The sequence below is a fragment of the Suncus etruscus genome, chromosome 11 (assembly GCF_024139225.1).
Source record: "Suncus etruscus isolate mSunEtr1 chromosome 11, mSunEtr1.pri.cur, whole genome shotgun sequence".
NCBI lineage: Eukaryota > Metazoa > Chordata > Mammalia > Eulipotyphla > Soricidae > Suncus > Suncus etruscus.
The window spans coordinates 16173645-16188492 of NC_064858.1; the positions used below are offsets into that span (position 1 = coordinate 16173645).

The window sequence follows — 14848 nt, forward strand, 5'->3', positions numbered from 1 at the left end:
AGAATATTGGTAGAACCCAGCAGAGGTAAGATAGTGGAAAATATACAAATTAGCCAAAATTTATTAGATGTTATTACTTTGAGATGGATACTTGGCTGTATTGCTATTTAAAATGAACATATCAACTTCTATGTCTGTTCCGAGAAAAATATTCATAGTAGATTCAGCTTATTGAAGCTTGGTTTGAAATGTAAAATTTAGAGCAATTAAAATGAGATTAATAATACATAGCTAGAAACATACTTCAGTTATGAGATATCAGTAGTATCAGATGTAAAATTTTTTAAAAGAATGAAATAATATTTTATATATTAACATGCTTAATTTTCTAAAGTACACTGTGTAAATATACATCAGCCAGGGCCAGAGCAATAGCGCAGCAGTAGGGTGTTCGCCTTGCATGTGGCTGACCAGGATGGACTGTGGTTCAATTCCCCCGGCGTTCCGTATGATCCCCTAAGACAGGAGCGATTTCTGAGCGCATAGCCAAGAGTAACCCCTGAGTGTCACCAGGTGTGGCCCCCCCTAAAAAAATCACAAAATAAAAATAAAATAAAAACATCAGCATGTATTTATCTTTATTGAGTGATTGTGGAAACCTGAATTTTTGAACATCATCTTAAAACTTTGTTTTTATCGCAAATCATATATAATGTTTTTAAACAGTAATTTATGCTTTTCATCCAGAAGTAGGATATATTAGTACATAATTCCATATTAACATTCTATACTGTTCTTTTTATTTTTGTGATGTTTTAAATGGAAAAATAAATACTTTTATAGCCATTGTATTGATTTACCTGTAGTATTAATTTCACTGTATTAAGAAGTATGTGATATCTTTTAAAAAATAAGTCAGCAAATTTACTGGCTAAAAAAAGAGAACTGATACACATTGTAGAACATTTTAAAAAATAAGACATAAAAGTTTTTTGCTATATTGTTTTTCTATTTCAGTTACCTAGAAAAGTACGAAAAAGTTCATCATTTTGGGGAGGATGATGATGAGGTACCACCAGGCAATCCAAAGCCACAGCTTCCTATTGGTGCAATTCCATCTTCCTACAATTACCAGCAACACAGTGTGTCAGGTAAATATTGGAAATTAACAGGGCCTGGATCCACAGTTTTGAATTAGGAACATACCCAATGAAATAATCCCTTTGTAATTCATAGCAGGGGGGAAATATAACTTTATAGCTGAATTTAATTTTATCAGAATACTTAGTATCATAGGTTGGGAAACTAAATAATTTTTATTTTTTAATTTTGGTTTGAGGTTAGGCGTTTGTGCCATACATTAGGGCTATTCCTACATCTGTGCACTGGAGTGAACGAGTGATCCCTGGCATTGCTCAGGGACCCTTTTACACACTTGCTGGGATTTAAACCCACATTGGCAATTTAGAAACCAAGTGCCATATATATTATCTTAACTGCACATGGAAACACTGAAATTTAATCCAATCCATTTGGTAAGGGACAAAAAAAATCACTCTACCTATTTGGTATTTAAATTTGGAGATGTTACTTTTAGGAAGATCTTGTATTTCATTACTAGTTGTAGTTGAGAGAGATTTTCTTTTAAATGTTCCATTGTATAACAGATATTTAGAATGCCAGTATCAGTGGAAAGAATGTGTTATTATTGGATGCATATACGACATCTGTAGACAGCTCTCCAGAAACAATTTCCCTTTCATTTGACCTGAAACAAAGATTTGATGTGCCTCAGATTATTGGCAGTAATATGTTTCTTTACATTTTAAGTCACAGTATTGAAAATAAGTTTTTAATTTATTCCTGTTATAAAATTTTACCTCTTCAAATCATCTCAAGGGAGAGAGAGAAAAGATACTAACATCTAATTAACATCCTCTGCATTATTTTAGTAATCCTTACAAAATCTGGTATAAAGTTCCTTTTATGATTTTATTTATTTATTTATAATTGAAAATTATTTTGCACCTAAAGGTGCTAGAGGTTACTCGTGGCTCTGTGTTCAGGGATCATTCAGGACAGGCATAATATACTGGGGATTGAACGCAGGTTGGCCGCATGCAAAGCATACACCCTGCCCCACTGTACTATTGCTCTGGTCCTAATTGAAGATGATTTTAATTTAAATTATTCGGGTAGTAATGTAGTGAATTGACTTTCCAATGGCATTCTCAACAGAAAAGAATTCTTTTGAGACATTTTGAAAACATATAAACATAAATGATTTTTAACGTGATCCCTGAATTATTTCCACTCAGTTGCTTGAATTTAACTATGTGGAATTTAACTATTGCTTATACTTGTCTTTTCAAAATACTGTTTAGTGTACACTTATATAATTATGTCCCTGTATTCATAGAAGTTTTGTTATATTTTTCTCCAGATATTTTATGTTCTAATGTGAGAAATTTTATATTATAGTTATAAAAGCTGACCAACATGAGGATTTATAAAAGCTGTGTGTTTAAAGATTTTTTTTTTTAAAGATGTTTTTAACTCTTTTCTCCTTGACTGAAATAATTACTCTTATATGGAATATACTGTGTGGTATATGTCTTAGAACATAATTGACTATCCCAATTAAGAGAACTGCGATATATTTTTTCCTTTTGTTAATGGTATTTCCTTACATGTATCTTTCATCAGAGGTTTTCAACCTTTATATACATGCACAGTGGTACTAGTTCACAGAACAGTAGTTTAAAAACTACTGGCTTATATAATAGATTGCTTCTCTATCCGTGTATCTCCCCTTTATATAAACTTTTGAATGTTTTAAATTCTCTTAAAGTCTTGTTATGCAAAGATTTTGTGTTTATTCATTTGTTTTGGGGCCACATTAGCAGTGCTCAGGGATTACTCCTGGACTGTGCTCAGAAATAATTCCTGGTAGGCTCTGGGGACCATATGGTATACCAGGGATTGAACCCAGGTCAGCTGCGTGCAAGGCAAGTGTTCTACCCACTGTGCTATCGCTTTAGCCCTGCAAATATATTTTAAGTACACAAAACCATGAGTCATCAGGTATTTATTTATTAATGCAATTTTAATCAAAACTGTCAAAATGAAATAAGGGGCCAGAGCAATAGCACAGCAGTAGGGCATTTGCCTTGCACGCAGCTAGCCCCAGGATAGACCCAGCTTCGATCTCTGGCATCCCATATGGTCCCCACCCCCCCAGCTTGCCAGGATTGATTTCTGAGTGCAGAGCCAGGAGGAACCCCTGTTAGTGCTGTCAGGTGTGGGCCAGAACCCCCTAAAAAGAAATAATAAAACTGAAAATTTTTGCCTTTTGAGAACACTAAAATATGAAAGACAGGGCCGGAGAGATAGCACAGCGGTAGGGCATTTGCTTTGCACGCAGCTGAATCATGATAGACCATAGTTCAAATCTTGGCATCTCATACGGTCCCCTGAGCCAGTCACGAGTGATTTCTGTGTGCAAAAGCCAGGAGTAATCCCTGAATGTCTCTGGGTGTGACCCAAAAAGCAAAAAAAAAAAAAAAAAAAGACAAAGTGCTGAGGAAATATTTGCAATTGAAATATTAACTAAATGATTTTCATTTAAAGTTGACAATACTAAATGTGGACAAGATGCAGAACAACAGAATCTCCCATCTCTGCATTACTAGTGGAAGTTAAAACTTAACAGCCATTTTAGAAATATCTTCAGTTTTTTATGAAGTTACTAGGCAATCCAGGAGAAATGAAGGCGTTATTTCTGCACTGTCTAGTATGTTTATAGTATGTTATAGTAACTCTGTAAGTAACCCGAACTAGAAATAATTTAAATATCTTCAAGTAGTGAACAAACATTGTGAAATTCTTATTCTAACATTAAAAAGAAACTACTGTTGACAGTTCAATTCAAGGGCTTTTACTAAATGAAAGTAATCAAACACAAGAGGCAACATTTTATATGATTTCATTTATTTGACATTTTTAAATAAAAGAAAATTATCAACATAATTTCAATTTGTGGTTGTTGTGGGAAGGATATTGAAGACAAAAGCATAAAAACTGTAAGGGGAATGGTGAAAAGACTGTATCTTTATGGTTAAAGACTTTCAATATTCAAGTTATTAAATTTTTTTACCATGTTAAGTCTATCACAATATGATCTAGAAAAGGATTATGATCTAAATGTGATCTAGGAAAGTAATACTCCTTAAATTAGGCATCATGTCTAAAACCATTTAAAGTTTCAAGGAAGCCTGAATCTCTGGCTTACATATAATACAGATAATATATAAATATAAAGCTTTACTTTGGGCCAAAAGGCTATTACACACATTTGCCTTGCACATAGCTAACCCAGATTCAGTCCCCTGGCACCTCATGGTTTCCTGAGCCCCACTAGGAAGGAGATATGACTACAAAACCAGGTGTGACCCCAAAACCAAAAATAAGGGGCCAGAGCAATAGCACAGTGGGTAGGACATTTGCCCCACATGTATCTTATATGGTTCCCCAAGCCTGCCAGGAACAGTTTATGAGTGCAGCGCCTGAAATAACCAATGAGCTTCAATGTGTGTGGCCCCCAAAATCAAACCCTCCAAAAAAAGATTTTTTTCTTTTGTAAATACAAGCATAGAAAGTATAAATATTTTATTTAGTGATGATTGTATTTTGGCAGTAATATCGGAGTATATATTTTGCATTTTAATACTTTTTACAGGATACAGTTTTAAATTATGATGTATAAAGCTGAACTCTGAACTTCTTGTTTTACATCTACTGAGTTTATGTTATGAAAAACGTTTCAATTTTCAGGAAGTATTAACCATAATTCTTAAGGTTTTTTATCTTTATTTTTTATCTTAGATTATCTGCGTCAAAGTTATGGGTTATCTATGGATTTCAATTCGCCAAATGATTATAATAAATTGGTGCTTTCACTGTTATCTGGACTCCCAAATGAAGTGGATTTTGCAATTAATGTATGCACTCTCCTGTCAAATGAAAGCAAACACGTCATGCAACTTGAAAAAGATCCTAAAATCATCACTTTATTACTTGCTAATGCTGGGGTATTTGATGACAGTAAGTTTTAAGCTGAACATATTGTTTGATCATTTCATAAATATTTTAAATGATTCTTTAAGATTTTTAATGAGTAAAGCTTTTCTTAGTATATGACATTATTTGCTTTTCTTGTATTTAATATACTTAAGGTAATTTTTCAACTCAAAGGTATAGAATGATAATTTAATCCCTCAAGAACTTAGAAAATAAAATCATGGGGTTTTCTCAGAGTAATAATTTGTTATCTTGATTTTAGAAGATTGTTAAAGAATTCTGATAAGAAAACAACTAGAAAAAAATTGCTTTTTGAAGTCTGTTTCTATTAGTGTTTGACTGTAATGGTTAACTAACACTTTAAGAGTATACATTTGAAATTTTTCTACTTGAATATCAGAAATAAGAGTTATCAAATGAGGGGCCAGAGGAATAGCACAGGGGTAGGGCCTTTGCCTTGCATGCGGCTGACCCATTTCCCATCATCCCTGAGCCCCCCAAGAAACAAGCAAAAGACCAAAAGCGATTTATCAAATGATTCTTATTCTAATTGTAGGATTTGGTAGATGGGGATTTTTATAAACCCAATTACTTTCTAGATTATCATTTATCTTGTTTTGCTTTTGGTTTGGAGGCCATATCCAGAGATGTCCCGGGCTACTCTTGGCTCTTAACTCAGGAGTTATTTCTGGTGTTACTTGGGGAGCATATGAGATGCCAAGTATTAAACCTTGTCAGCTGCATTGCAAGACAAGCACTACCTGTTGTACCATCATTCTGGCCCAGACTAGTCTATTCTTTAAGCCAAATTGTTCATTTCTATAATTGTAGTTTAGGAATTGTTGTCTTATTTATTTACAAATGTTTTATTAGCTAAATATTATTCATATAATGTTTTTCTTCTCAACCTTCCTCTATCCTAACTACTATAACTTCTTTTGTTATTTGTTATAAGTATAACCTATCAAAGCAGAAGGTACCGTATGTTGACATATATTGAAATATATATTACATACTTTCTTATAGCAGACACAGTATAAGAATTTTTTTACAATACTTTCAAGTTTATTTTTTATATTGATACACATTTGCAAATTACTATAGTTTTTCTGTGATTTGATTTTGGATCAAGTGTAATTTTCACAGTATTCATCTTAAACTTTAGAAAACATGAAAAATAGTTTTTAAATCCTAACTTTATATTAAGTGATTAAAGATAAATCTTAAGGAACAAATTAAAACATTAAGACAAGCCAAAAAAATAAACCAAGAGGATAAGGTAGAGATCCATCAAATTTTATTTGATTTTAGGCTCTCTTTTTAATGAGCTTCAACAGACATGAATTTAAGAACAATCAAACTAACTAACATGTAAACATTACTGAAAAGTCTTCACTTTTTTATTTTTGAGAAAGAAGAGGAAGCAGCAAAGAACTCTGTGTTGTGCTGGTCCAGTTTTGAATCTAGAATTAGCTATCTGTATAATTGTGCCATTTGGTAGTATGAAGTTTCATAATTTTCCAACACCTTGGACAGTGTTGGATGCCTGTGAGCAGTCCAACCTTGCTTTTAAACAAATTTTAAGCATTTATTTTTGAAGAGCACTGTTCTCGTGAGAAACTTTTGTTATGAAGTTCATTCTATTGGGGGAATCATATGGGATGCCGGGAATCAAACCCGGATTTGGGTGTGTACTAGGCAGACCCACTAGCCTACCCACTTTGCTATTGCTCCAGCCGCTGAACATGACATTTTAAAATGCATGTTTATTGTTTTTCCAAGTTTATTAGTAAGAAACTGAATGAAAGAAATTTTACTAAATATACATTTATCTTTTAGCCTTAGGATCATTTTCTACTGTATTTGGAGAAGAATGGAAGGAGAAGACCGATAGAGATTTTGTTAAGGTAACTCATATACATTAAAGCATCAGTCCATTAAATTACATACAACCGAGGACCAACAGCCAAAGATCTGTGATCAATTTTATAAAAATTATAATACCTGCACTTTTGTCTTTAACATAATACATAAAGATACCTTTTGTAATGTTGTGACTGAATTAAGCTTTTATAATAGTTAATGAACAGACTTAAATTTCTTTTTTTTTTTTTTGTTTTGTTTTGTTTTGTTTTGTTCTTTTGGGGGGGGGCACAAATAGTGACACTCAGGGGATTACTCCTGGCTATGTGCTCAGAAATTGCTTCTGGCTTGAAGGACCATATGGGTTGCTGGGGTATCGAACTGTAGTCCGTCGTAGGCTAGCGCCGGCAAGGCAGACACACTACCGTTCTGCGCTCTTTTTTATACTTTGGCTTCTAAGAGTGATATAATAAATCTATAAAAAAAACAAACAGTTGAATTTGTCTTTCTGAGAAATTTTATTTTTATCTACACTCTGAACTGCAGTTTGGATGTAATGAGGATTCAGGCTATCATAAAATCCTTAAAAGTATGTGTCACACTGCAAAGATGCTTAATTGTTAATCCAAAGAAAAATATATAGGACTATGTTTACGATTTTTTTATTTTATTGATTTGGGAGGGGGCCACACCGGCAGTGCTCAGGAGTTACTCCTGGCTCTGCACTCAGAAATCACTCCTAGCAGGCTCTGGGAACCATATGGGATGCTGGGAACTAAACTCGGGTCTGTCCTGGGTTGGCCACTTGCAAGGCAAATGCCCTGCCGCTGTGCTATCATTCTGACCCCTCAGAATTTTTGTGAATTTCTAGTGAGCTGCAGAAAATTTTGAAGTTTTTTTCTAATTTACATTTTTTAATTTCTCATTTTAGACTTTTTTGGTTTGGGGGACAAACTTGGCGGCGATGCTCAGGAATTGCTCCCGGCAGGCTCATAGGACCATATGGGATGTCGGGGATTGAACCAGGGTTCATCCTGAGTCGGCCACGTGCTAGACAAATGCCCTGCCACTGAGCTATTGCTCTAGTACATAGACTATGGTCTTTATTGTTACTTTGACAAAGAAATTTTTTTGTGAGTAGGACTGATTTTTTTATTTTATATTTTATTTAAACACCTTGATTACATACATGATTGTGTTTGGGTTTCAGTCATGTAAAGAACACCACCCATCACCAGTGCAACATTCCCATCACCAATGTTCCAAATCTCCCTCCTCCCCACCCGACCCCCGCCTGTACTCTAGACAGGCTTTCCATTTCCCTCGTACATTCTCATTATTAGGACAGTTCAAAAATGTAGTTATTTCTCTAACTAAACTCATCACTCTTTGTGGTGAGCTTCCTGAGGTGAGCTGGAACTTCCAGCTCTTTTCTCTTTTGTGTCTGAAAATTATTATTGCAAGAATGTCTTTCATTTTTCTTAAAACCCATAGATGAGTGAGACCATTCTGCATCTTTCTCTCTCTCTCTCTCTCTCTCTCTCTCTCTCTCTCTCTCTCTCTCTCTCTCTCTGACTTATTTCACTCAGCATAATAGATTCCGTGTACATCCATGTATAGGAAAATTTCATGACTTCATCTCTCCTGACAGCTGAATAATATTCCATTGTGTATATGTACCACAGTTTCTTTAGCCATTCGTCTGTTGAAGGGCATCTTGGTTGTTTCCAGAGTCTTGCTATGGTAAATAGTGCTGCAATGAATATAGGTGTAAGGAAGGGGTTTTTGTATTGTATTTTTGTGTTCCTAGGGTATATTCCTAGGAGTGGTATAGCTGGATCATATGGGAGCTTGATTTCCAGTTTTTGGAGGCATCTCCATATCACTTTCCATAAAGGTTGAACTAGACGGCATTCCCACCAGCAGTGGATAAGAGTTCCTTTCTCTCCATATCCCCGCCAACACTGTTTATTCTCATTCTTTGTTTTAAAAAAGATTGGACTAGTCTACATTCCAACAGTAGTAAATGAGAGGCCCTTTCTCTCCTCATGTGAGCCAGCACTACTGGATGGTCTTGTTCATTTTATCTATGCTAGTCTCTGTGGTGTAAGATGATACCTCATTATTATTTTGATTTGCATCTCCTTCATAATTAATGATGTGGAGCACCTTTCCATTTCATTTTTTATTTCATTTTTGAGGAAGTTTCTGTTCATCTCTTCATTTTTAGATGGGATCGAATTTTTTTTTCCCTAGGTAACTCAATCAGTGCCTTATATCTTAGATATTAACTATTAAATGGGTATTGGGTGAATAATTTCTTCATTTTATGGGCATCTTTTTGTTTGGTTTCTAATTATGGTTCTGTGATCATGTCTAAGTGTGCTCAGAGTTTACTACTGGGACCGTATGTGCTGCCAGGGATGGAACAAGGGTTGGCCAGGTGCAAGGCATTGCCTTCCTTACAACCTGTGTTATCTTTGGCCCCAATGAAAGTAACAATTGAATACAGAAGGCCTTATGCAGTTTCTAAATAATACTTTAGAAATAAAAAGGTAAATGAGTAATCATTTTCCTTTTTTAGTACATGCACAGGTGACAAATAATAGTTTATTGTCATGAACAAGTTAAGGAATTTATATAAACATGAGTTTAAAGGTTATTTGTTTTTGGAATACTTAGTGGTTCTATTGGCTTACTCCAGGCTCTGCACTTAGGGATCATTCCTGCTGGACTTGTGGGATCAGTGGGGCACCAAAGATTGAATGTGGCTCATTTGCATGCAAAGCCAGCACTCTGTGCTGCACTGTTTCTCCTGTCAAATTTTCTTTTCTGTGAGTACAATGGGACAAACCTAATAGTGTTCAGGGCTTACTCCTGGTTTTACCCTCAGATATCACTACTGGTGGTGCTTGGAGGGTCATAATGTTGTGAGGGATCAAACCCAGGTGGGTTTTGTCAAAGGCGAAAGTCCTACCTGCAATATTATCACTCTGACATTAGACATTTATTTTTGGTTTGTTTTTTAGTACATACTCAGCAAAGATGATCTTTTACTATTTAATTACTATTGTAATCTTGTTACTTAAACTATAATAAAATTCAAATACAACAAAAACAATTTGTAGATATAGAATACTGGAAAGAAATTAGGTTTCCCATTTGGGAAAACTGTTGCTTTTTTTTTTTTTTTTTTTTTTTTTGGTTTTTGGTTGACACTGGCAGTGCTCAGGTGTTCTTGGCTCTATGCTTTGCTTCTGGCAGGCTTGAGGGACCATATGGGATGCCGAGATTTAAACCATCATCCTTCTGCATGCAAGGCAAATGCCTTACCTCCGTGCTATCTTTCCGGCCCCTCACCATTGCTTTTAACTTTCTTCTAGTTACTGATTAATTCAGTAAATGCTTGGCTATTTTTAAGAGTGTCTATGAAAGAAAGTGTCCTCTGGTGAAACTTAGTGTCAGAATTAATAAATTTTCAGGGACTGATAAGCTCTCTTTCTAGATATTTTTAATAGCTCTAAGTGGCCGAAAACGATACTACTAAAGTCACTATGCTTTGTTGTCTAAACATTTAGAATTGAAGTTAGATTTTAGTGAACATAGAGATGTTGTATTCTGCTTCATGCATTTTTTAAAATGTACTACATTTTTCTCAAATCTTACAGGGATCTATGATTGTGAGGCTAGGTTCGGAAACTTGGTCTAAAAAGATCTTTATCATTAAAAGTAACAAATTAAAAAATCTAAAGCATTTATTTCAAAGAATGAAATTTGTAGAATATGTATCAATTAATGTTAAAGTAGTATACTTTATGGTATATATGATTAATTTTAAAGTAATCGAGTAATGTTTCAAATTGTCAGCAGTAAGTTTAGTAATTTCTTTTATAGTTTTGGAAAGACATTGTTGATGACAGTGAAGTACGTGACCTTATTTCTGATAGAAACAAGTCTCAAGGTAAGATGCAACAAATTTAATTAACTTTGCAGTATCAGTAACAATAAATGAAGTATGAACTTGAGATTTTTTTTCTATTGTAGAAGGTTCATCAGGAGAGTGGATTTGGGAGTCATTATTTCATCCACCCCGAAAACTGGGCATTAATGATATTGAAGGACAACGGGTACTTCAGATCGCAGTGATTTTGCGAAATCTTTCCTTTGAGGAGGGCAATGTTAAGCTCTTGGCAGCTAATCGCACTTGTCTTCGTTTCCTTTTACTTTCTGCGCATAGTCATTTTATTTCTCTGAGGCAATTAGGCCTTGACACATTAGGAAATATTGCAGCTGAGGTAAGCATGTGACAATATAATGACTTATACTTAGCAACTGTATGGCTTTAAAATTTTAGGATATGGCATTATTATACCTGCCATGTTTTAGAATATGAACTGCTTTGTGTATTTTTTTGCTGAAAATAGTGGTACAAAAGAGTCATGCATTTTTGGGTGGGAAAATATTTAGTGACATTTTCACAGTAATTATTTATTATTTTTTGTCATAATTTCTTTTAAATTTTAAATCTCTGGCTTAGAGGCCATAGTTCAAAATCTTTAGTTTAAAAATCTAGTTTAGTTTAAAAATCATTTCTTAAAGATTTGTGTACTTTCATTTGAGAAGCAGTGTTCTGTATAGTATGTTTTCAATGATGTCATTGTTTCATATTTCTATTGATGAAAATTGTGCTAGAGTGCATGCTTTATCTCAGGTACTACATAATCCTCAAAGCTATTCTGTTAGTAGTTCACAAGCTCTGACCTGGGAGTAGCTCTTGAGTACCTCTGGGTATGGACTTCCTAATTTTACTCACTTAAAGGAAATATATTGCATTGGAAGAAGCTTACATAACAAAATATTCTTTTTTTTTTCCTTCCAGCTTTTATTGGACCCTGTTGATTTCAAAACCACTCATCTGATGTTTCATACTGTTACAAAATGTTTAATGTCCAGGGATAGATTTTTAAAGATGAGAGGTGAGTGTATTTTAAGTTTGTTTACTGCCTAAAATGCATATTTTTTTTCTTACGTTAAAAAATACATGTTTCTGTGTGCTCTTCAGGAATGGAAATTTTGGGAAATCTTTGCAAAGCTGAAGATAATGGTGTTTTGATTTGTGAATATGTTGATCAGGACTCATACAGAGAGATCATTTGTCATCTCACTTTACCTGATGTGCTGCTTGTAATCTCAACACTTGAGGTGCTATATATGCTAACAGAAATGGGAGATGTGGCTTGCACAAAAATTGCAAAAGTAGAAAAGAGTATAGGTAAGATTAAAAGAACATTTAGGCTATTTTCTTTTTCAGGACTTTTAACATACTATGCAAAATCACTGATATCAATTGATATCTAAGGCTACTGTTTTATTTTGAGGTTCATTATGATAGTAGACACTTTTTTGCTTTATAATTTTTGTTTCGGATGAACAAGACATTTTTACCATATAGACAAAAATGTATGTGACTATCAGTAATTATTTTAATTCCCATGTAAATGTGTCAAATATGAAATAAATAAAGTAGCTATGTCTAACTCTGGGGAGCCTGTCTTTCTGTTTCATATTTTCAGCTACAACTAAATTATGTAATTAAAACCAAATGAAACAAAAGTCTTTTCCTAGAAATTACTGGTAATAGTACTGTTCTTAAAATTCATAAACCCACTTTCTTAGAGGGCTGTCATTTTTTAAGCAAAATACTAAAACATGTTAAAATAATTTCTAAATTACTAGAATCATAGTTCATAAACATTTTACTTGCAAGAATTATTGAGAAATGAAGTTAGCATTTTTCTAAATCTGACTGTACATCACTGTTACTTAGGGAGTTTTGTAAAAATAAAAATGTCTAATTATCCATTCCAGACTTGCTAAATTAGTTTTCAGAGATTGATTTTAAAAAACTTTTTTTAAAGATTTCTGTACTTTCATTTGAGAAGCAGTGTTCTGTATAGTATGTTTTCAATGATGTCATTGTTTCATATTTCTATTGATGAAAATTTGATTCTTAATTTGTTTTAGACATGTTAGTGTGTCTCGTTTCTATGGATATTCAGATGTTTGGTCCTGATGCTCTAGCTGCAGTAAAACTCGTTGAACATCCAAGTTCCAGTCATCAAGTTTTATCTGAAATTAGGCCACAAGCTATAGAACAAGTCCAAACCCAGACCCATGTAGCATCAGCCCCAGGTTAGTGATTTTACATAATCTCTTTTAAGTATGGTTATCGATGGGTAAGATTTAATATTAAGGACAAATTTATTTATCAGTAAAGGAAACTTACTTTATAGTAGAGTGTAGGCTAAAGGAACCCGAGTGTATAGTTTTTTAGATACAGACATTCCAGAAGTAGCAGGATCAAGGTGAGCAACAACAACAAACATGCATAGCATAATAAAGAAATAAAAATAAGAATTTAGGAGACTGTAAAGTGATGTGAGGTGTTTTTAAAATGTGACAATTAAAAAAGCTGCAGTGATACTATTTATGATTTTGTTTGTCAAAACTTGATATATACTAAGAATATATTAATCATAAATTACCTTATAATTTCTTCAGGTGATGAACAAAATACATAAATATAATATTACTGAAGACTTCTAAATCTTAAAAGAAACACTACAGAATCAGATCTTAGGATCAGACATAGATGCATATGCATGTATTCGATATCTAAACATGGCATTTGAGCACCAGCCATAGGGTCTCCTTCAGGTTAATTCCGTTTAACTTTAAGAATCCCTACATCAGGGGCCCGGAGACGGCGTTTGCCTTGCAAGCAGCCTATCCAGGACCTAAGGTGGTTGGTTGTAATCCTGTGTCCCATATGGTCCCCCGTGCCTGCCAGGAGCTATTTCTGAGCAGACAGCCAGGAGTAACCCCTGAGCACTGCCGGGTGGCCCAAAAACCATAAACCAAAAAAAAAAAAAAAAAAAAAGAATCTCTACATCAAACCTTTCTAAGAATTAGCATTGTCTTCATTCCTTGGACTTTTTGTCTCCTTGATTATAAAGCATTATTTTTTATATTTTCTCATGTTCAGCTTTCTCCCCATTCATTTGTTTCAACTAAAACAGTACATCATTTCCCCCATGTGTTCTCCTATCTTCTGCAGTTCCTAAAACATTCCTATCCTGTTTTATTTTTAATGCAGAATATTCATTTTCTCTGTTTATTATACCTCTGTTGATAATTCCATGTAATTAGCATGGAGCTCATGGAGCTTGGATTTTTTTTTTTTTTTTTTTTTTTTTTTGGTTTTTGGGCCACACCCGGTAACGCTCAGGGGTTACTCCTGGCTATGCGCTCAGAAGTCCCTCCTGGCTTGGGGGACCATATGGGACGCCGGGGGATCGAACCGCGGTCCGTCTCCTAGCCTAGCGCAGGTAAGGCGGGCACCTTACCTCCAGCGCCACCGCCCGGCCCCGAGCTTGGATTTCTTTAAAACTTACCTCTTGATCCACAGACTTTCTTATCTGAGAAATTCTGCTTTTCTTCAGAAGAGATACCAACTTACAAATCTTAGTTCTCATCTTCCTTCTTTGTCTTAAACCTTTCTTTCTTTACATGCTTCTTCCTTCAATCTATAAATACATTCGTCTCTCTAAACCTTCCTTCCCCACCCCGTTAGAACAAAAATTTTATTTTCCTTAATTATTAAATACCACAGCCATTTAATAACCAAATTTTCTGAAACATCTTAAATGCTCTAACTGTTCAGTAGTAGCAGTTACTAGATAACTCACTTTTTTTTTTTTTTTGGTTTTTAGGCCACACTGGCAGTGCTCAGGGGCTACTCCTGGCTATCTGCTCAAAAATAGCTCCTAGCAGGCACGGGGGACAATATGGGACACCGGGATCTGAACCAACCACCTTAGGTCCTGGATCGGCTGCTTGCAAGGCAAATGCCACTGTGCTATCTCTCCAGCCCCCGATAACTCACTTTTGGTCTTGGTTTTTGGGT

General features: G+C 34.6%; 1 protein-coding gene across 1 annotated transcript in view; it reads left to right on the forward strand.

Moving 5' to 3' along the window:
- ARID2 (AT-rich interaction domain 2) overlaps window positions 1–14848 on the forward strand; it is a 136395-nt gene that overhangs the window by 84929 nt on the left and 36618 nt on the right. Inside the window, exons 4-11 of the mRNA XM_049783759.1 lie at window positions 958–1091; window positions 4825–5043; window positions 6859–6926; window positions 10777–10843; window positions 10927–11177; window positions 11762–11858; window positions 11945–12154; window positions 12907–13074. Coding sequence (XP_049639716.1) covers window positions 958–1091; window positions 4825–5043; window positions 6859–6926; window positions 10777–10843; window positions 10927–11177; window positions 11762–11858; window positions 11945–12154; window positions 12907–13074 — 1214 coding nt within the window. The remainder of the gene's footprint in view (window positions 1–957; window positions 1092–4824; window positions 5044–6858; window positions 6927–10776; window positions 10844–10926; window positions 11178–11761; window positions 11859–11944; window positions 12155–12906; window positions 13075–14848) is intronic.